The sequence below is a fragment of the Balaenoptera musculus genome, chromosome X (assembly GCF_009873245.2).
Source record: "Balaenoptera musculus isolate JJ_BM4_2016_0621 chromosome X, mBalMus1.pri.v3, whole genome shotgun sequence".
Taxonomy (NCBI): domain Eukaryota; kingdom Metazoa; phylum Chordata; class Mammalia; order Artiodactyla; family Balaenopteridae; genus Balaenoptera; species Balaenoptera musculus.
The window spans coordinates 91678482-91702027 of NC_045806.1; the positions used below are offsets into that span (position 1 = coordinate 91678482).

General features: G+C 35.2%; 1 protein-coding gene and 1 non-coding gene across 4 annotated transcripts in view; both read left to right on the top strand.

The window, feature by feature from the left end:
- Window positions 1-23546, top strand: part of COL4A5 (collagen type IV alpha 5 chain) — a 238244-nt gene that overhangs the window by 196207 nt on the left and 18491 nt on the right. For 2 of the 3 annotated variants that reach the window (XM_036840904.1, XM_036840905.1), the window contains 6 exons: window positions 12070-12196; window positions 14973-15053; window positions 15701-15799; window positions 16373-16423; window positions 17734-17919; window positions 19639-19647. In XM_036840904.1, the coding sequence (XP_036696799.1) occupies window positions 12070-12196; window positions 14973-15053; window positions 15701-15799; window positions 16373-16423; window positions 17734-17919; window positions 19639-19647 (553 nt within the window). The remainder of the gene's footprint in view (window positions 1-12069; window positions 12197-14972; window positions 15054-15700; window positions 15800-16372; window positions 16424-17733; window positions 17920-19638; window positions 19648-23546) is intronic. The other variant, XM_036840906.1, reaches the window with a different exon arrangement.
- On the top strand, window positions 8565-8775 carry LOC118889390. The gene has a single exon (XR_005018524.1). It is a non-coding gene; the product is annotated as a small nucleolar RNA U3 (small nucleolar RNA).

The following is a 23546-nucleotide window of genomic DNA, read 5'->3' on the forward strand; positions in this document are numbered from 1 at the left end:
ACCTCAGAGCCACAGGCCTGACACCCAGCCAGAGCACCAAGACCCTGTTGGCCACACGGCTCAGAAGAAACAGGAGAAAAAAAGAAAGAAAAGAAGAAAAAATAAAATAAAATAACGTTATTAAAATAATAAATAATTATTAAAAATAAAAACAATTAAAAAGTAATAAAACAAAACAAAACAAAAAACCGGACAGGCAGAACCCTAGGACAAATGGTAAAAGCAAAGCTCTACAGACAACATCACGCAAAGAAGCATACACATACACACTCACAAAAAGAGAAAAAGGAAAAAAGTATATATATCATTGCTCCCAAAGTCCACCACCTCAATTTTGGGATGATTCATTGTCTATTCAGGTATTCCACAGATGCAGGGTGCATCAAGTTGATTGTGGAGATTTAATCTGCTGCTCCTGAGGCTACACAGAGAAATTTCCCTTTCTCTTCTTTGTTCGCACAGCTCCTGGGGTTCACCTTTGGATTTGGCCCCGCCTCTGCATGTAGGTCACCTGAGGGCGTCTGTTCTTCACTCAGACAGGACGGGGTTAAAGGAGCAGCTGATTCGGGGGCTCTGGCTCACTCAGCTCAAGGGGGGAGGGAGGGGTACAGAATGCGGGGCGAGCCTGCAGCGGCAGAGGCTAGCATGATGTTGCACCAGCCCAAGGCACGCCGTTTGTTCTCCCGGGGAAGTCGTCTCTGGATCACAGAGACAGAGACCCTGGCAGTGGTGTGCTGCACAGGTTCCCTGGAGGGGAGGTGTGGATAGTGACCTGTGCTTGCACACAGGATTCTTGGTGGCTGCAGTAGCAGCCCTAGAGTCTCATGCCCATCTCTGGGGCCCGCATTGATAGCCGCATCTCACGCCCATCTCTGGAGCTCGTTTAGGCGGTGCTGTGAATCCCCTCTCCTCGCGCACCCCGAAACAATTGTCTCTTGCCTCTTAGGCAGGTCCAGACTTTTTCCCTAGCTCCCTTCTGGCCAGATGTGGCTCACTAGCTCCCTTCAGGCTGTCTTCATGCAGCCAACCCCAGTCCTCTCCCTGGGATCCGACCTCCGAAGCCCGAGCCTCAGCTCCCAGCCCCCGCCCGCCCCGGCGGGTGAGCAGACAAGCCTCTCGGGCTGGTGAGTGCTGGTCGGCACCGCTCCTCTGTGCGGGAATCTCTCCGCTTTGCCCTCCGCACCCCTGTTGCTGCGCTCTCCTCCGTGGCTCCAAAGCTTCCCCCCACCACCCCCCATCTCCGTCAGTGAAGGGGCTTCCTAGTGTGTGGAAACTTTTCCTCCTTCACAGCTTCCTCCCCAAGGGGCAGGTCTCGTCCCTATTCTTTTTTCTCTGTTTTTCCTTTTTTCTTTTGCCCTACCCAGGTACGTGGGGGAGTTTCTTCTGCCAGCGTTCAGTAGGTGTTCTGTAGGAGTTATTCCACGTGTAGATGTATTTCTGATGTATTTGTGGGGAGGAAGGTGATCTCCACGTCTTACTCTTCTGCCGTCTTGAAGGTCTTCCTCTAATTGCTGCTTTTCTCATGGAATGTCTAACTTTTTTTCCCTTGTTGCTTAGTCTGGTTTCCCTTGCTCATAGGGGGCCACATGCAGAGGCCTCACACCTGCCCTTCAGACCAGAGTTCCTCCTGGGAAATAACTGTGCCGACACCTCAGCTCTGGGACGGTGTGCAGAAGCCTGTATATTCCTTTTTAATATTGATAGTTACTGGCAAATTTTCCTAATTAAATAGCTCTACTGCTTGATACTCCCTTGATCAGTATAAGAAATTTTCTATTTTCTCCTCATTTTACAAGTATCAGGTACTATCAGTCTTTCTAATTTTGTCAGCCTAATGGGTAAAAAGTAGCATATCATTGTTTAAATTTGAATTTTCCTGATTCCAAGTGAGACTTCTTATATGTATATCTCCTCAGCAAATTGTCTATTCATACTCTGCCTCATTTTTTAGGAGGGGATTTGCTTATGTATTTCTTATTGATTTGTAAAAGTACTTTATAAACACCGAAGATGCATCCATTGTCTATTATATATGTTGCAAATAGTTTCTCCCAGTCAGTTGTTTGTCTTACTACAGTGTTTACTGTACATTTCATCAAGTAGAAGTTTAACATTTTAACATAAACGAATGTTATACTCATTCATTCATTCAAAAAATACCTATTGAGTATGTATGATGTGCCAGGAACTATTTTAGGTGCTGGAGATAGAGTATGAGTGAAACAAATTCACTGCCTGAATGGAGTTTACATCTAGTCAGTGAACAAAATTAACAAAATAAATAAGTTTGTTAGAAGGTATTGCAAAATTAGAGTGAGGCTTGGGGATAAGAATTGCTGAAAAATGTTACATTTTTTAAAATAGGGTAGTAAGGAAAATCTTCTCTGATTACAATTGTTTTAAGTGGCCTCATGCAATGAGGGGGTTAGTCATTCAAAGACCCTGGCATTTTGAGAACTATAAATGAGGCTAGTGTGAATTACGCTAAGTATTGAGGTGACAGTCAGTAGGAGATGAGATCAGGTTGGTAATGGAGGATAGATTATCTAGGGCTTTTTAGATCATAGTAAGGCTTATACTCCTAAGTGAAATAAGGGACAACTGGAAGGAATAACATGATTGTACTTTAATTTTTAAAAAAATCACAGCTCTCATTTTGGATATAAATCATAGAGGAGTAAGGATGAAAAGAGTGAGACCAATTATGACACTATTTTATTATTATTATTTTATTTTTATTATTATTTATAATACAAACTAGAGATGTTGATAGCTTGGATCAGAGTGGTGGCAGTGGAAGTGATAAGAAACTGTCAGAATCTTAAGATATTTTCCATGTCAAGTCAGCAAGATTTGTGTATGGAATATGAGAGAAAGAGAGATGTCAAGAATGACTCTAAAGTTTTTATCCTGAGCAACTGCAAGAATGGAGTTGCTACATACTGAGATAGGAAAGATTTGGGGAGAAACAGATTTGGGAGGAAAGATCAGGAGCATAGTTTTCTGATTGTTATGAAGACTTCTATATCTAAGATTATAAAAAGAGTCCTATATATTCTATTCCAGTGTTTGCATGATCTTGTTCTTTATGTTTACATCTTTAACCCATCTGACTTTTTCTGTATGTTTTGCAAGGTGAGGGACTATATATTTTTTTCCAAATAAATTATCCAAATAACCCAAACCCATTTGTTATGAGCTCCATTCTTTACTCATTGATTTGAAATTACATTTTAAAAATTTTCTAAATTTGTTTATACATATTTTTTTCTAGACTGAGTGAATTTTAACATTCATATAGTGCAACCAAAATTACCATAATAATTCATCTCTGAAACTATAATGGATGGCAGCAGAAAACCATGTTTCAACTGGCCAGTGTCCACAGTATATTCAACTCTTCAAGCAAGAGGCTAACTCTTAGTTTTTCTATGCATCCTACAAGTATTTTTCAATAAGGAAATCTACACTAAATTTGGACATTTGCAGAGCTGATAAAACCAGGAAATCATGTATCTGAAGTATCCTACTGTTTCTTTCAGATGGTATTATTTTATCTTAAAATGATGACATATTTAAAAAATATGATTTTACCTCTCAGTTTTGATAAGCACAAGCAGTCCTTGCTTTGTACAGTTCTGATATGCACAAATTTGTTACCACAGTTTAGTTAAATAGCATCAGTCCACAACAATATGGTTCAAGTTTAAGTTACCATGATATATTAGCTCTTCAATCCCTAAACCACTATGTAAATATCTACTGTGCATCTTGATCAGTGAGCGGTCATTTCACTTCTTTCAAATTCTGTCAGTGATTCATCACTGTGAATCTATTGTTCCCATAATGCATTGACAGCAAAGCATGTAGATGTGTTGCCTCTGTCTCTCATTGATAAACCAAACTGAAATTTAACAAAAATGGATAATCAAAAGAGAAAATTGACCAACAATGATGAAAGTGCAGTAAAAAAAAAAGAAAGGTGATAACACTGGAAATGAAATTTAAATCTAATGTAGATGGAGTTAGAGATGAAATAGCCAGCCAAAGGAATGTTGACACTGCCACCATTTGAGAGACTTTAGATGTGCAGCCAAGAAAGCTAGTGAAGTTGAAATGATCAACATATGAACTTGGCTCTCTATACATGTATAACTGACAGGAAGAGGGATTTTAGTGTTTTGAGAAAAACTTTTACAGGTCATAGAATGATCATATTTTTCCCATTGATTTTTAAAATCTCTTTACATGGTTCCATCTTGCATTTTCATTTTTATAGTCCAATACTGTTATACAGAATGAGGAGTGCCTGCCTATATTGTAAAGGAAGAGTAGAATAAAAGTTTCAGAAGACATGATAGTATGATTAGGGATGTCAAGCATAAGAAAAAATTCTATAATTAGTGAGCTGTTAAGAAGTAAGGATAGTGGTAAAAGGTCAGATGGTAGTTTGTTTTATGAGAGAGTGTCCTTGTTAGTCAAAAAGCATAATTAATATAGTACACTGAAAACCCTGGACAGGGAATCAATAGGCAGAACTTTGAGTCCTGAGTCTGTCTACATGACCTTGTAAGTCACTTAATTCTTTTGTATCTTCACTACTTTGTCAGTAAAATAGAAAAAAGAATTATACCTATTGCACAGAGTTATTGTGAGGCTTCAATTAGATTTAAAAAAACACTTTGTAAATTATAAAGCACTCTATACATAGTATTTGTCTGTGAGATGAGAGAGCTGGACTAGATAGTACCTAAGATTTCTTCAACTCTTAAACTTAATGACTGTATTCTTTAAATGTGGCATAATATTTCTAACCTCCATTAATCCTTCTTAAAATCTAATCATACTACAGACTCAGAGCAATCCCTGTCATAATCCCAGATAGCTTTTTTGCTGAAATTGACAAGCAGAAAGTCTTAGAAGAAAACATGATATATCTTCAGGACCTTGGGTTAGGGTAATTATTTCTTAGATATGACACCAAAAGCACAAGCAAACAAAGAAAAAAATAAATGAATTGAACCACATTAAAATTTTGTGCTGCAAATGATAGCATCAAGAAAGCGAAAAGGGATGAATTAGGAGATTGGGATTGACATATATACACAATTGACACTATGTATAAAATAATTAATGAAAACCTACTGTATAGCACAGGGAACTCTACTCAGTGCTCTGTGGTGACCTAAATGGGAAGGAAATCCAAAAAAGGGGGAATATATGTATACGTATAGCTGATTCACTTTGCTGTACAGTAGAAACTAACACAACGTTGTAAAGCAACTATACTCCAATACAAATTAATAATAAAAAGAGTGTTGGTGTTTTGCAAAAAAAAAAAAAAAATAAAGTCTCACGTGATCTGAAAAAAAAAAAAAAAAGAAAGCGAAAAGACTATCCACAGAAAGGGAGAAAATATTTGCAAATTATATATCAGATAAGAGATTTGTATCCAGAATATATTTTAAAAACTCTTATAATTCAATAAGAAAGCAAATAGACCAATTTTTAAAGGGGCAAAGTCAATTGGGCCTAACAGACCTATACAGAACGTTCCAACCCACAACAGCAAAGTATCTATTTTTTCAAGTGCACAAGAAACATTCTTCAGAATAGAGCATATGTTAGGCCACAAAATAAGTCTTGATACATTTTAAAAGATTGGAACCATACAAAGTATCTTTCCCAGTTACAATAGAATGTAAACAGCAAAAGGAAAACTGGAAAATTCACAAATATGTAGAAATTAAAGAACATACTCTTAACAACCAGTGGGACAAAGATGAGGACACAAGGGAAATTAGAAGATATCTTGAGACAAGTGGAAAAGAAAACACAACATACCAAAACTTATAGGATCCAGCAAAAGCAATGCTAAGAGGGAAATTTATAGTGTAAATGCTTGCATTAAAGAAGAAAGATCCTAAGTCAACAATTTACCTTCATACCTTCAGGAACTAGAAAAAGAAGAACAAACTCAACCCAAAGCTGGCAGAAGGAAGGAAATAATAAAGATTAAGACAGCAATAAATACAGTAGAGATTAAAAATAATAGAGAAAATCAATAAAACCAAGAGTTGGTTCTTTTGAAAAGTGAACAAAATTGAAAAACCTTTAGCTAGGTTGACTAAGAGAAAAAGAGAGAAGACTCAAATTGCTAAAATTAGAAATGAAAGAGGGTGCATCGCCACCAATTTTACAGAAATAAAAAGGATTATGAGGGTACTATGAACAAGTGTACAACAACAAATTGGATAACTTTGAAATGGACAAATTCCTAAAAACACAAAATTTACCAAGACTGAATCATAAAGAATAGATTTTCTGAATAGACTTATAGCTACTAAGGATAGTATCTTCCTTGGGTGGTAAAGGATACCATAGGGTCCATTATTTTATAAACTTAGTTCATATTATTTTTCTCTAAGTTCATCGCCTTTTCTCTAAGTTCATCACCTTACACATACTCATTGAGTCCCATGTACCATGTTTTGGTCTGCCCAGGCAGCTTTGAGCCTTTATTTATCAATTTGTCCCTGTTAGCTTAAAATTTCACTACCTGGGAGAGGAAAGTAGCATGCAAACTTGAAGATCTTATTTTATACTCCCTTTCCTATATCATTTAGTAAAATGTTAAATAAGAGTATCTCTGCATCCACTCTTTAAATCCCTATTGTTAATATTTCCTAACTAAAGAAGAACCTATATATGGCTTGGTTCATGGTGTCTTTAATCTCCAAATATAAATTGAACTGTAAAAAAAATTAATAATTATGTGGGAACCACAACTTCCAACTGATTGGACTACTATTGCAATACTCTTCTTGCCATAAAACAGGGTATGGTTTTTACCCTCTCTCACCAAATATTTTCAACTCACTGTCCTGTTTTTTTTTTTCTACTGGCAGTGCTTCTTCAATTTTACAATGGAACACAACAACAGTGTTAGCTTTTTCACCAACTTTGATGTCTTCTATTCTGTATATTGAGGTCAGCCTGATATTTTATTCTGGGTCTTAGGTTATAGCATGGAATGGAAGCGAGATTCTGTTATTAAGAGATAGTAGAGAATGACTATGATCCAAATACTCTTAGATAACCAATTTGGATTTTAACAGCAAAAAAGGTATCAACTTGACTCCTATTTCTACATGGAGTGCCTGTTATATACAACACAGTGACCTTGAAAGCAGTTCTAGTTTCAGGCTTGTTAAAAATCATTTTAGTCTTACAGTGTTACTCTATTTGTTAGGTAGTTTCACAATGCTAAATTTGACTCATTAGGGATGATATATTCCATTTTCAGTTATATCAAATCTCCCAAAAAATAAAAGTCTAGAACCAGACAGCTTCATTGGTGAGTTCTATCAAACATTTAAAGAAGAATTAATACCAATCCTTCTCAAATTCTTCCAAAAAAATAGAAGAGAAAGGAACACTTCCAAATTCATTTTATGAGGTGAGCATTACCCTGATACCAAAACCAGACGAGGATACCACAAGAAGAGAAAATTACAGCCAATATCACTAATAAACACAGATGAAAAAATCCTCAATAAAGTATTAGCAAACCAAACTCCAATACATTAAAAGGATCATACACCATGATCAAGAGGAATTTTCCAGAGGTGCAAGGATGGCTTAACATCTGCAAATCAAACAATATGATACACCACATTAGCAAACTGAAGGGTAAAAATCACATGATCATCACAATAGATGCAGAAAGGCATTTGACAAAATTCAATACCCACATATGATAGAACTGTCAACAAAGTGGGCATAGAGGGAACATACCTCAACATAATAAAGGCGATACATGATAAGCCCACAGCTAGCATCATACTCAATGGTGCAAAGCTGAAAGCTTTTCTTCTAAGATTAAGAACAAGCAAGGATGCCCACCCTTGTCACTTTTGTTCAACATAGCATTAGAAGTCCTAGCCAAAGCAATTAGACAAGGAAAAGAAAGAAAAAACAATCAAATCGGAAGGGAAGAAGTAAAACTTATTTGCAAATGACATGATATTATATATTTTAAAAACCCTAAAGACCACACCAAAAAACTGTTAGGACTAATAAACAAATTCAGTCAATTTGCAGGATACCAAATAAATATTAAAAAATGTGTTGTGTTTCTATACACTAATAACGAACTAGCAGAAAGAAAAATTAAGAAAACCATTCCATTCACAATTGCATCAAAAAGAAGAAAATATCTAGGAATAAATTTAACCAAGGGAGTTGCACACTGAAAGCTGTAATACGTTGATGAAAGAAATTGTAGAAGACACAAATAAAAGGAAAGATATTCCATGCTCATGGATTGGAAGAATTAATATTGTTAAAATGTCCATTCTACCAAAGCAATCTGTAGATTCAGTGCAATCCCTATAAAATTCCAGTGTCATTTTTTCAGAAAATAGAACAAACAATCCTAAAATTTGTATGGAACCATAAAAGACCTCAAATAGCTGAAGCAATAGAAAAAAGGACAAAGCTGGAGGCATCACACTCCCTGATTTCAAACTATATTTCAAAGCTATAGTAATCAAAAAAGTATGAAGACTGTATTTTCAGGGATCATTTGTATAGTTTGTTACTAGAGAAGTTTTTCTGAACGTGTAGAGCACCCAAAACCACGAGAAGTAGGTGCAGCGTTCTCTCCTGAGTGTGAAGTCAGCTCTTGGTGTTACTTCTGCAACTGCCACTAGCCACTGATGATTGTTCTTCTCTTCCTTTGGGAGAGTAAGAGGGAGAGAACGCTGTCAGAGTTAAAAAAAAACAAAAACAAAAACAAAAACCAAGATGGTATTCACACAAAAACAGACACATAGATCAATGGAGCAAAATAGAGATCCCAGAAATAAACCTAAGCATGTATGGTCAGTTAATTTATAACATAGAAGCCAAAACTATACAATGGGGAAGGGACAGTCTCTTCAATAAATGGTGTTGGGAAAATTGGACAGCCACATGCAAAAAAATTGAAACTGGACCACTGTCTTACACCATACACAAAAATCAACTCAAAGTGGATCAAAAATTTGAACATAAGACCTGAGACCATAAAACTCCTAAAAGAAAACACAAGTGGTAAACTCCTTGACATTGGTCTTGGCAATGAGTTTTTGAATTGGACACCAAAGCAAAGGCAACAAAAACAAAAAAATAAACTAGTGGGACTACATCAAACTAAAATACTTCTGCACAGGAAAGGAAACCAACAAAATGAAAAGGCAGCCTACTAAATGGGAGAAAATATTTGCAAATCATATATCTGATTAGGGGTTAATATCTAAAATATATAAAGAACTCATACAACTCAATAGCAACAAAATCAATCTGATTAAAAAATGAGCAGAGAATCTGAATAGACATTTTTCCAAAAAAGACATACCTATGGCCGATAGGTACATGAAAAGGTTCTCAATATCACTAATCATCAGGAAAATGCCAATCAAAATCATGAGATATCACCTCACACCTTTTTGAATGGCTATTATCAAAAAAACAAAAAATAACAAGTGTTGGCAAAGATGTGGACAAAAGGAACTCTTGCACACTGTTGCTGGGACTGTAAACAGTATCCAGGTTCCTCAAAAAATTAAAAATAGAACTACCATATGATCCAGCAGTTCCCCTTCTGGGTATTTATCCAAAGAAAATGAAAACACTAACTGGAAAAGATATATGCACCCCCATGTTTCTTGCAGCATTATTTACAATGGCTAAGCAACCTAAATGTCCACTGATAGATGAATGGATAAAGAAGTGGTGTATAAAAAAGAATGAAACCTTGCCATTTGTGATAACATAGATGGACCTTGAGGGTATTATGCTAAGTGAAATAAGTCAGACAGAGAACAACAAATACCATGTGATGTAATTTATATGTGGAATCTAAAAACAAATAAAATCAAAACAATAAAACAAACAAAAACCAAGCTCATGGATACAGAGAATATACTGGTGGTTGCCAGAGGCAGGGGAGGGTGGGGGTGGGTGAAATAGGTGAAGGGGGTTAAAAAGTACAAACTTCTAGCAATAAATTAAGTAAGTCATGGGGATGTAATATACTGCATGGTGACTATAGTTAATAAATTGTATTATATATTGAAAATTGCTTAAAACTTTTCCTCACAAGAACAAAAATTTTGTAACTGTATGGTGATGGATACTAACTAGACTTACTATGGTGATCGTTTCACAATATATGCACATATTGAATCATGTTGTACACCTGAAGCTAATATAATATGTCAATTATATCTAAATTAAAAAAAGAACTATATCAAAGCTTGACATTAGAATAAATATAGATATTTGTGGTTTAAGTGTATGGATAAGTGTGGTTTAAGTCATGCCTAGCTTTTGCTGAGTATTAATAGACTAGAATTTTCCCTTCTCAGTGTGATTTATAGGACTCTTGGCCAGGTTGTTGATTTTCTGAGTACTCGTTTTCATTATCTTCTTGCTTATCTTTTTAGAAGCTCATTATTTTTTCTGCAAGTGTATGAATAATAAAAGCTTAGCTGAAACTTAAACTAGCAAATTGTAGTACTTTTCAGAAGTCCTAGTGAAATATTTACTTTCTTTTTTACAGTTCACTTGGTTTGAAGGAATAGGGCCATACGGTGGTAAGAAGAACTGTATCAGGGAACAAGAACTGGTCGAAATTACAATTTGGGGTTATTTGTAGAATTTAACATAACTTCATTATAAATAATCAGAAGTTTATCTACTGCATTTCATGTTTACCATTAGCAGAATAATGGAATTTTCTTCTTGTTTTTTTTTTAATTTTGATATATGTCATTGGTTCATGAATAACAAGAAGAATTATGATAGTTTATTCAAAGCTTTTCTGTGTAAGTACCTAAGCTGGAACCAGTTCAATCCAAAATTCAATTGTATACCTATTATGTGTGTAAAAATGTGCTAGATATTTGATTTATAATGGTTCAGACGGAAATACATATATTCCAAACCCAAAATTGTTAATTGTTTTTTAAGAAAGGGAAGTAAGGAGAAAAGTCATTAGTATAAAAAGCTTTTACCGTAGTGCAGAAACACTTGAGTCACAAATACATGATCTTACTCACCTAGGCAAGCATAAACACTAAATGAAAAAGAAAGTATTCAGCAGGTGATGTTGAACACTTTGTTGGACAGGTCATGGTCCTCATGAGCAGAGCAGTGAACACTGTGGTAGATTTAGTGTTATGACATATATTCTCATTGTTGTTGGGAAAAACTTGTTTTAATTGTGAAAGTGGGTATGAATTCTTCTAAGGCTTTATTAGAAGAAAATAATGCAAATGTTCGTTGAGCAAAAGTGGTTATATATGAATTATCTCTGACCCCAAAGAAGTTTTCAGGGTAATTGAAGAGTCAAGACATGCATATGTGAAAGCATTATAAACATAATGGAATAAGAACCTACCCTAAAGTTTTAGGGTAGGCTCTCTGTCCTGGAAGTCTTCATGGAGGAAATGGGATTTGAGATGTCCACTGAAGAACTGATAGACTTCTTCATGTTAAGATGAAATTTCCCTTTTACAATAGAACCTACTGTAATTATTGTTTGATATGCTTATTGTAAGCAATGAATTTCATTGTAGTATACTAGGGATGATGATCACAGGTTCTGAAATCAAACTGCCTGGACCCAAACTCAGATTCCACCACTTATAAGCTGCATTACCATCAAATGGGGATAATAATAGTATCTTTCTTATAGAGTTAGGATTAATGAGAATAATGCATCTACATATCATGGGAATAGCATGAGCTCTGGAGTCTGACAGATCTTGGTTCAAATCCCAGTTCTGCTACTTACCAGAGACTTTAGGCACTTGAGTTCTCCAAGATTCAGTTTTCTCATTTATAAGTGGAGATGATAAAGCCTAACCCAAAGGGCTGTTGTGATGATTAGATGAAGCAATTTATGTAAAGCACTTAGCAGAGTGCCTGACATACAGTAAAAGCTCTATGAATAATTTTATGTTGTTATAAAATCTAAGTCATGTAGAGACTTCAGTTTTATCTTTCTATTCATGTTTTTAGGGTGAACCTGGTCTGCCTGGATACCCAGGGAACCCTGGTATCAAAGGTGCTATGGGAGATACTGGTTTGCCTGGATTACCGGGGACCCCTGGAGCAAAAGGGCAACCAGGCCTTCCTGGATTCCCTGGTAATATTACTTTTCTTAAATGCTTCCTTCTCTCCTTTCTTATCTACTCTAACCCATGTCACAAAGCAACTTCTTATTTGACAGACTTCTGTTCTATTTCTCAATCAGCTACTGACCAGCAAAGCAATCTCGAACTAGCTCTTTAACATTTTTGCCCAAATTTCTTTCTGTATAAAATGAAAATGGGCATTACCAAGTCAGCAGGACAATATCCTGTGGGCAGAGAGCACTTTTGAGTCTTTGACTGCTAGCCACAAGTCAACTAAGAGGCCTTACTATTTTTCTAGGCGATAATGTACACTGCCAAGCCCTAGCCTGCTGCTGATTCCCTTAGAACATTGTACTCAGGCACACGGTGGGTAGCTGTTGGTAGGACAATCATACAGTTCATTCAAATGATAAGGACTGAGTCATGCAAGCAAAGGGACTTAAGCACTGTAGTCAAGTAGGTGGTCTGAACTCAGTTGTTATAGTACCTGCTCTGTTTATGCTTGTATTTATTTTTTTGTTTGTTTGTTTTTTGGATTGTACAGTGGCATGGATGCAGTGGGCCTTTGGTTATCTTTTCCTTAACCTTTTTATTAAAGTATAGCATACAATAAAATGTACAAGACAATAAATGAGTTTTTACCCATATATATATATATATATATATATATATCCATGTACCCACCACACATATCAAGATATAAAACAGTTCCCTTACCCCATGAAGTTTACCTATGCCCCTTCACAGTGACACCCCCCTTCCCCAGGTAACCACTACTATAACTTCTGTCACCACCAGTTAATTTTACCTGTTTTTGAAATTCACATAAATGGAATGTACAGTATATATCTTTGTGTCTGGCTTCTTTCACTCATCATTATGAATGTAAGATTCATTTATCTTGTTGCCAGTCAGCAGTTTTTTTGTTTTTTTTTTTTATCATTGCTCCATAATATTCCATTGAAGAAATAAACCATAATCAGTTACCCATTCTCTTCTTGATGGACTTTTGGGTTGTTTCCAGTTTGGGACTATTAAGAAAAAAGATGCTATTAACATTCTTTGAGACGTCTTTTGGGGGGCACGTGTACTCATTTCTCTCACACAAAAACTTAGTGGTAGAATTACTGAATCAGAGGGTAGGTGTACATTTAACTTTAGTAGATGGTGCCAGTTTTCCAAAGTGATTTTATACATTACAGTCCCACCTGCAATGTATGAATGTCCATGGGTGGCTCCAGGTGGCTTGCCATAAATAATCATATAGTGGTTAGTACTTTGTGTTGTGAAATGTCCAGTTGCCTGTATCCTCACCTCACTTGATATTGTCACTCTTTTTAATTTTAGCAATTCTTGTGGGTATATAGAGGTATCTCAATGAAGTTTTAATTTACATTTTCCTAATGAATGACAATGTTAAACACCTTTTCATATACTTATTGGCCATTTGGCATCTTTATGAAGTGCCTGCTCCAAGTTTTTTTGCTGTTATTTAATGAGTTGTTTGCCTTTTTTCTTATTGATTCAGAGCAGTTCTTTATATATTCTGGATATGTATTACAAATAGATTCTTTCTGTCTCAAATTTGCCTCTCACTCTCTTAATGCTGTCATGCGATGTTAATAAAGTCCTTTCTTACTCTTCTTTCATGGTTAGTGCTTTTTGTGTCCTATTCAAGAAATATTTGCCTACTCAGGTTTATGGAAATATTCTAATTTTTTCTGTAACTTTCAATGTTTAAGGTTTAAGGTTTTATATTTAGGTTTATGGTCTGTCTCGAAGAAGAATAGTTTTATGGTGTGATTAGGGGTCAAGGTTCATTTTTTTTCATACAGATGTCCGATTGCTCCACACTGTTTTTTTATTTTAAAGAAACTGAGTTCTTCTTTTCTTCTGCTCATCGAAAGACACCATTAAGAAAATGAATAGGGAAGCTACAGACTAGAAGATACTTGCAAAACATGTATCTCATAAATGACTGATATCTGGGATGTATAAAGAACTTCTACAACTCAATAATAACAAGACATGCAATCCATTTTTCTAAATGCCAAAGACTTGGAACGTACGTTTCACAAAAGAAGATTCACGGATGTTCAATAAACACGTGCAAAAGTGATCAATATCGTTAGCTATCAAAGAAATGCAAATTAAAACCACAATGAGGTAACACTACATTTCTACTAGAATGGCTATTATTAAAACAACTGGTATCACCATATGTTGTACAAGGATCTGGAGCAACTGGAATTCCCAAATATTGTTGTTTGTTTGTTTATAAATCACAGCATATACCTATTCTGTGACTCAGCAGTTTCACTCCTATCTAAGTATTTACCCAAGATAAATTAAGACTTATGTCTACAAAAATACCAGCACAGGGATATTCATAGCAGCATTACTCATAATAGCTAAGTAGACCAGGTTTCCATAAATAGAATAGATATTCATGATAGCTAAAACCTGACAACCCAAATGTCCAAGAAGAAATGAATGGATTCTTAAAAATTTGGTATATCCATACAATGGAATCCTACCAATTAATTCTACCAGTATAATATGGTGATAATTGTTTTTATTATGAATATAAAATAATGTCAACCTCTGGATAAATCAATTTAAAACTTAAAATTATTCTTAAATCATCAAGCAAACACCAGCATCTTTTTGGGTTTTCTTTCTATTCTTCACTGTTTCTATGCTAACACTCTAAATTGTAAATTTGAATTGTAGCTCTCAAAGCAGTGCGGTTTTTCTTTTATCATTAAATTGAGCTCTTTACTCTAGGAACCCCAGGCCTTCCTGGACCAAAAGGTATTAATGGTCCTCCTGGGAACCCTGGCCTTCCAGGAGAACCTGGTCCTGTAGGTAAGAATGAAAAATAAGGGTTTGCTGTTCTGTTAAACTAAGGCTTTATTCATTTTTGGAAAGTCAAATCATTTCTGGGAGCTGTGAACATTTTCAAGACAAAGAAACATGGTGATCATTCACTTAATACTACCTGTTAGGTACGAAGTGAACAATTCTTAATAAAAGTTGCTTAAAATTATTATTATGGGGCCTTATTTTGGGGGCTCACTTTTTCCAAGGAGAGTTATTTCAAGTATCCTATAATAGTAGATAGACGCTCTGATTATTTTAGAATGGCAAGGTGTAGTTTTCTTTGTTTACTGAATTCTAAAGCAAATCACTTCCTTTGGCCCCATATGAGGCCTATAATACACCCCACTTCCATCCCCCCACACACGCACATCTTGCTTTCTTATATATTCTAAAGGTAGATTAAAATGAGAAAGTGAAATGTTTTGAATACTGAATGAATGATAAAGCAGTTCCTTATTCTCAAATTATCCTGTATTTCTTTTCCACAAGATTTCATGATTTAAAGGAGTGTCCCAGAGACACTTTGTGTCTTTTGGGTAGAACTCTTTGAAGCCAAAATGGAAAGAATTGGGGATATGGAAGGAAAAGGGAATTGGGAAGATAGGTGTAACCTGCTGTACTCTGTTCTTCAGGTGGTGGAGGTCGTCCTGGGCCACCAGGGCCTCCAGGTGAAAAAGGCAAACCAGGTCAAGATGGTATTCCTGGACCAGCTGGACAGAAGGGTGAACCAGGTGCTATATTTTTTTATTGTCCTTAATTGTCCTTAATTTTCTAATTTCTTCCTTGTCTACTTTAACTTTTGCCCTTTTTTACCCATAGTGAAATTGTATCTTCTTTCTTACCCTCTAAGCTACCACACACTTTTCCCTTCCTAATTACCTTCTTCCACTCCATCCTGAGAATATTGCCTCACATTTATCGATAAAGTTGCCTCCCTCTTATGAAAAACTCCATATCCTTTCTTGTTCAATTTTTCATGTCAAGAAGCTACCTGGACAACTTCTTGTCATCAAGAAGTCAACTACTCTGGATGACCTCCTTTCACTATGCAATCTCTATTCCATTTATATATACACACATATATTCATATGACATGAGTTTTTAAAGATAACACTCATCACAAATAGACTATAAGTTTATATGGTTTTCTCATGTTAGAATTGTAGTTCCATGTTGGAAATGTCTTCATGTTTCATATAATATACATTGCAGCACTTACGAAAAACCTAAATGATCCAAAAATAATTTGTCCTTGTTTCAGTTATTATTATCTATTTGAGAATTTTTGGTTTATTCTCTAACAGGTCAACCAGGCTTTGGAATCCCAGGACCCCCTGGACTTCCAGGACTTTCTGGTAAACTTTAATGAAGCATGCTAAATCAGTCCATAAAATATAATATTCTCCAGTACACTTAGTTATTCATCTCCACATACAACCCCAGACAACTCAAAGCTAGAGTTACATCTTAAAGCATTTCTTAATTAGCAACTTAGTATAAAGAGTTGTACTATAAAAAATGCACCATTAAGAACATTTACACATAAATATCTCTTCATTAACCTCATAAATAAATGTTAGGGGTGGGATAGGGAGGGTGGGAGGGAGACGCAAGAGGGAGAGGATATGGGGATATATGTATACATATAGCTGATTCACTTTGTTATACAGCAGAAACTAACACAACCTTATAAAGCAATTATACTCCAATAAAGATGTTAAAATAAAAAAAAATTTTAAAAAGAAAGCAAAATTGTATGAAGAGGTAGATTTCACTAAGTTTTTAGAAACCCTTTTAGCCAGAAGAAAAACACTTTTTTCTCCCCATGGAAACCAAAACCAAGGTAATATAAGAAAACTGTAGAAATATGTACCATAATAAAAATGTCTATTGAAAACTCCATCTTAATTTACATCTTGCATTTTGGATGGGTAGGTGTGCACACACATCTACCTTCCCTCATTTGTTCTTACTATTATTGTAAGCACCAAGTAGTCAATTAAATGACTGAATGTGTGTACAGATATGTATGTTTATGTTCTGAAATGACCATTGGCTATTCTATGGAGACTTTTTTCAAACCACACATAGATCTCTTAGAAATTCCTGTATTTTTTTCATGAATCCAACATAAAAATTATTACTCTAATGTGCGACTATTCTATTGCTCTCAGGCATGTCGGTGGTGTAGAAAAGGTGTTGAAAAGAGTTTATCTAGATTGTGTTTCTAAATCTTGGATAGAATGATCTTCACGGACACACAGCAACCGTTGAAGATCCATATCTTCCAATGGTCTCAAGAATTAGTCTCAGAACATTTGTGTTAGGAATTTCCTCCAGCTATCTCTAACCTATTGTTGCAGATATTTTATACTTTTCTATTTTTTTCTCCTTTTTTCTCATAACTACTGGTCATGTGATCATTGCTCTATGTCCTAATACAAAGGATATCTTTTAGGATGCAAGTTATTATTGTTTCTATATTTCTATACATAGAAATAACAGTATGGGTTTTCTGGATGGGCTGGGGATTTGGTAGGAGGTAGAAATGACCTCAGTAAATTCCATTACTTGTTCTAGTAAGTGAGAGCAGCTTTAGTCTTACAGGCAAGCCTGATATTCAGTATCATTTAATGTGTTCTCTAACATGACTTCACTTTCATAGGTCAAAAGGGTGATGGAGGATTACCTGGCATTCCAGGAAACCCTGGCCTTCCAGGTCCAAAGGGTGAACCAGGCTTTCATGGTTTCCCTGGTCTGCAGGGTCCCCCAGGCCCTCCTGGTTCTCCAGGTCCAGCTCTGGAAGGCCCTAAAGGCAACCCTGGGCCCCAAGGTCCTCCTGGGAGACCAGGTATGTACATGAGTGGTAGGGGAATGGTCTATTTATTAGTCCATTTATTTCATTTTGCTGGTAGGTTATTCAGTCTTTAGGACTTTAGAATCTATAATCCAAAGAACTTCTTAAAAAGAAATAGCTTGTTTTATTCATAGCTCAATCCATTTCCATGGCATCTAATAATTCTTTTCAGTAATGCGTTTCATCATTTAAAGTTGAACTAAAACATGCCAACTTGGAGGAAAAAAGGAAATAGTGGATTTATTAGTCTTTTTATTAAACATAAAGCTATACTGATAACCTGGCAGCAAAATGTCATCTGCATTTTTAATGTGAGCTTCTCAGCATGTCATCACAGAAATCATTTTAGTGATCACCCAATAGATGCTTGTGGTCCATACCAAAAGTGTTGCTATGGTTCTGTCACATGATCAGCAAATGTCACCAAGCACAATAAAGAAATTTTATCTTCTCTAGGAGCTAGGCAATCAAATTTATCTTCAGCATCACAGCATGATTAAATTGAATAGTGATCTCTTCATACCAGCTTCATGTCTATACCTCATTTGTCTTGTGTTAACTGCTCTAGTAGTCTCAGTTTTGCATCCAATGTTCACTTTTCACTTTGTGTTTGTGCTGTGTCATTTCATTTTAGTAAGTTTGGAACCGCTCATTTTCATCCTGAATTAATGTCGCTGAGCTCAATCACTGGAGATAGATTATTAATACATTCTTGAGACTTGATATTCAATTTTTATATTTCTAATTATTGAAAACTTGGTCCTCATTGATTTTTTAAAAATAAGAGAAATGTAAGATTAAAAAAACAAAGCAATTGCCTTTTTATCCTTTGAAGGTCTCTGACCCATTTTTAAAATGTATTTAGAAGTGAAAATTTCCATAAACTCTGAAGTGATTGCAGTCAGTTTTAATACAATGTGCTCTAAAAACATGAATTAAATGGATTACATACTTTGTTCAGAAGATCATTTTCAAAACTAGATTTTATCTGATCTGATTTGACTGTTTATAGAGAGTGTTATTTAAAGTTTTACTTTGGTTTACTACTGAAGAAAAGCAGTGAAAATCTCCTCAGCCATGTTAATTCTCTTGCATGTAATGTAAAGAATTGACACAAATATCTTGCTTGGTTATGCATGCAATAATTCAAATAAACCAAACTATTATCCTTTTTTGTATTTTAATCAGCACTGTGGCTGTTTATTCTTACCAGTAATAGAGCTCAATGCTGAACATTACTCTGAAATATGTCAACATAAAGACATCAGTCAAAAAGGTTCTTTAAAAATTACTGTTTCTAAAAGAAATAATAACAAAAGTAGTCAGAAGAAGAACACACATCTGATGAGTATTTGTGACTTCTCGATTTGTTCATAAACTACAAATTAAAGTGGAATTTTAAACCCAGTTGCTTTTAGAATTGATTGTTGTTGTCTGCACTCATAGTAATAATTATTATAAAAATGATTTTTGGTCTTTCATAATATGTCACATGTGCTGTTTTTATTTTAGTGTTGATGTGAAGTGGTGATAATTTGGTTTATATACAGATGCATGAATATGAGCTTGCAGAGTATTCTTTTATTGAATTAAAGTTTAACTTGAAAGAAGTTAGTGTAATGCTTTAGTTTCTTGATATTTCTAACAATTTTGATATTTTTCCTTTTTGTTAATGATGACATTGGGCCTTGGTGAACTTTGATCCCTATCCAGGTCCTACAGGTTAGCTCCTTAACTCCAAAGTAGTATCTGCATGAAGTATGAAACTTTTCTTATATTTTTATATATATATGTATGTGTATATTATTTATATACACATATATAGTGTATGTATATGTGTGTATATAGGTGTATATACACCTGTACCTAATATTTTCAAGTGTTTGAATATATTTTAAGAGCATATATGCCAATTCAATTCTTACGTGTTGATCTATCTCTGAAAGTTGTCAGGAACTTGCAGAGTCCAGTTTTTCTGTCTATTGGAATAACTAAAAATTACCTAATTAGGAAAACTGATTTATCATTTTAAAATTCATATATTTATGTCATTTTTAGTTGAAAAATTTTAGTACTCAAAAGTATATTGTATACTATTTTACGTTTACCTTTAGAGTGTATTTCCTATTTTTGCCTCGTATCTGTTAATGTAAATGAAATTGAACTATTCTTCAAAAAGACATTCTTTTTAAACAATAATATGTATTATCAGATACTGCAAATATGCAATTCTTGATGAGCCATACCTCTTGTAATTTTTCAAACCACCGCATCTTCACATTTTGGTTTGTCACAAAGTTCTAAATTCTACTGCTATGTAAATGGACTAATAGGCACAGAGTAAAAAAAAAGTCAGTGCAACCAGCACAGATTAGAAACCTCTTAATCTTATTTTCATCCTATACATATAAAAAGTACACACCCAAGAACAGTTACCAAGAGCTGCCCATTAGAAAACTGCTGATTCATATTAAAAGATGTTCACCTAATCAGGAGTAAAAAGAACCACAAATATCTGAGTGTGTTTATTATTTTTCAAGATAAATAGCCCTTTTCAAATTTCTAAGGAGGAACTAAAACGGGAAGAAGTATAATCCTGAGTTCTGGCTATTGGAAATGGCAGGAAATTTTCTCTTCTTATGATTTTAAAATTCATAATTTTTCAAGATTCTTTTTAGGAAGCCATCTATCTCTGTGTGAATCGATTCCCTGGTTTATTACTCCCCCACAAACCCATTATTTCATATAACCATAGATTATCGATTTAGAAGGACCTAATTTTTACATTTGTCAAAGAGGTATTCATGAGACACTTGATGATAGCAAGACAGATTTTATTCAAGACTATTGCATTAGGGGAGAGACTATTGCAATAGGAGAGAGAGACTGAGCTCAGCTCTGAGTACAACAAAGTCAAATGGAGATTTATAGTCCACTAGCAGAGTGAAGGAGTCAGTGGATGAAAAATTACTAAAAGGAGACATCAAGGGTAAGCAGATTCTTGCTAAACTGGCTTTTTAGAGTTCTCGCTAAAGGCAGTCCAAGGACTTAGACATCAGGATAAGGAATGAGGAACTTGATCAGATATCAAGGGTGGGGAGGCTCTCCCTAAACTGACTTAGCAGGATTCTTGCTAAAACTGGACTCAACAGACCAAGGCCAGGGCCCAAGGGGTGAGGCCTAGTTGAGAAGAGGGCTCAGAGGAACCTGTCTAAAGTTTAGTCACAGGTGAGAAAACTAAGGCCCAAAGAGATTAATAAGCTTGTTCAAGGTCATATTGTTAGTTACTGGCATAGCTGGGAGTCTGACTTGGGGCTCTCCAGTACTCCGTTAAGTGTCTGTTCTACTAGTAACACGTATCATCTTTCCACAAAGGTAGTTATATAGCTTGATGCTTATGATCTGGCCTCTTATTCTAGTTATAAATATGATAAGTGTTGGAGCAAAGCTGCTTCTGCCATTTTAGGAGACTCTTATAGATAGCAGACTGGGCCTTGACTTCACTTTCTTGTTTTCTGTTAACTTAAAAGCTCCATCAACCCCTACTAACTGCTTCTTGTGTTTTTCCTAAATGGATGTCATCAAAAAGATTAAGACAAACACATGCTATTTAACTATTGCCAAGATAAAGAGAAGACTAGGGTATTCCTTGAAGTAATTTTGAGTCCTGCCCTATCTGACTTACATAGAAGTCTGCTGCCTTGATCACTTCCAGACTTTACTGTCAGCTAGAATATTGTTTTCTTCTGAGACACTAGAATATATTCAAAGAAGAAAAAGGAAAGTAGCCACATTACTTTAAAACCGATTTGACAACTTATTTACCAGATGTACTCTAAATTACATAGTTATTGGAACCTGGTATCTGCAGTGTTCTCTTCTTTGCAACAGTTGAAGACTACAACCTTAAGTGGAAACTGGATTTAAAATTTACCAATCAATTCATCAGCTTATCTTTAGTTATTACCACGTATATACAAGACTTGAGATTTTTGTTTTTCAGTTAAACTTTGTTAGATCATTTGAGAAATAATGGATTGAGAGCCTCATGTACAAAATTGACTTGGCATATAACTCATTAAAATGTTACCTTTTAGAAATTAAAGTCTTAGAAGTTTTGCTATGATATGATCTGATGTTTTCCTTGTTACTTACTCAGACTGAAATATCATATAGTTCAATGACACATTTTTCTAAGAGCTCTTGTTTTGTTCCTTCTATATCAAACACATATATAAAATGTCTTTACTCAAACTCTGAATTATCTTTGGTAGGAATTCTAATTTATCTAGCTAATTGTGTTGCCAGACTCTGCTCAAAGGGTTGTCTTGAGTCAGTTTGCTGTATGTGATTTAGAAACCATTTAAACAAACAGAAGCTGATTTTTGGCCTCCTGAATTTCAAATTGTCAAATGCTTTAAAAGTTTTATTACTACGTAGTAATAGCAATGTTTTATACTTATATGACATGCTACCATTTATATCATGTAACATACTTTCATTATAAGCTCCTTGAAGGCAGAGTTTGGGTCTAGCTAATCTTTGCGTTCCCTGTAGCATCTTGCACATGGCAGATATCAGGTCAACGTTTTTAAAAATGAATTTGATCTTTAAAACAACTCTGAAGGAGGTTAGGGCAGACAACACTATTCCCATTATGTGGGTGAGAAAACAAGCTCAGAGAGATTGAATTACCCAGAATCCCATAGATATAAGTAGTAGAGCCAAGAATAAATCCTAGGTCTTCTGATTCCTAGGATTCAGTGCTCTAGCACAATTTATTCTCTCTGCTAACCTCAGTGCTTATAAATCATAGCAGGACTTGTAAGAAAAGGAAATTGTGTTTATAGTCAATTAACATTAACCAAGGGTTGTCCTGTTTGTAGGCTTTTTATCTTTTTGTTTAATGATCCTTCTTTTAATAGTTAATAGCCTATTTTAATATGTGCATTGAATAATATAAAGTAAATGTGATATTTTCTGTGGTTTGGGGTGGGATATTGCATGCCAAAATATTTTGAAGTGCCCCTTCACTGATGGTCTTCATATCTTTGGAAAATCCGAGTTCAATAGTGAGCAAACATATATTGGCTTTTTGTCTTTGAGTAACTTATTACAAGTAATAATGCACAGAAGAACGCCTCTTGATGGATTATTTTAAAAAATCACAATCTGGCTTCATGGAATGATTTTCAAAGAAGACAAACAGAAGTACAGTTGGTAATGGCCATTGTGTACTCGTGTTTTAATTTCTCTATTTGGTCACCTATGATCTTTGTATATTTGCCTAATAAGGCCTTTCAATTTAACTGTAGCTCCTTGGAGCAGCCTGCACACACCAATAAATTTGCACCTCATGTTTTTACTAAAGAATGGCAGAGGCCAAGATAAACTTTTACCCAAAAGTTTTACCCAGAGGAATAGAAGGCTATCAGTGAAGTGGTACTACCTTTCCAACTTTAATGTTTTGAAGGTGCTAACTTTTGGAAAGCCACTGTAGCAGTGTTAACATGTCTTCAGTAGAGTTTTGCATTTTTTGCATTAATGAAAATTGGCAGCTTATTTTCTAGAATAAGCTCTATTTTAAAATATTTGGCTCTCTATACTCCTGTAGGGTTCTG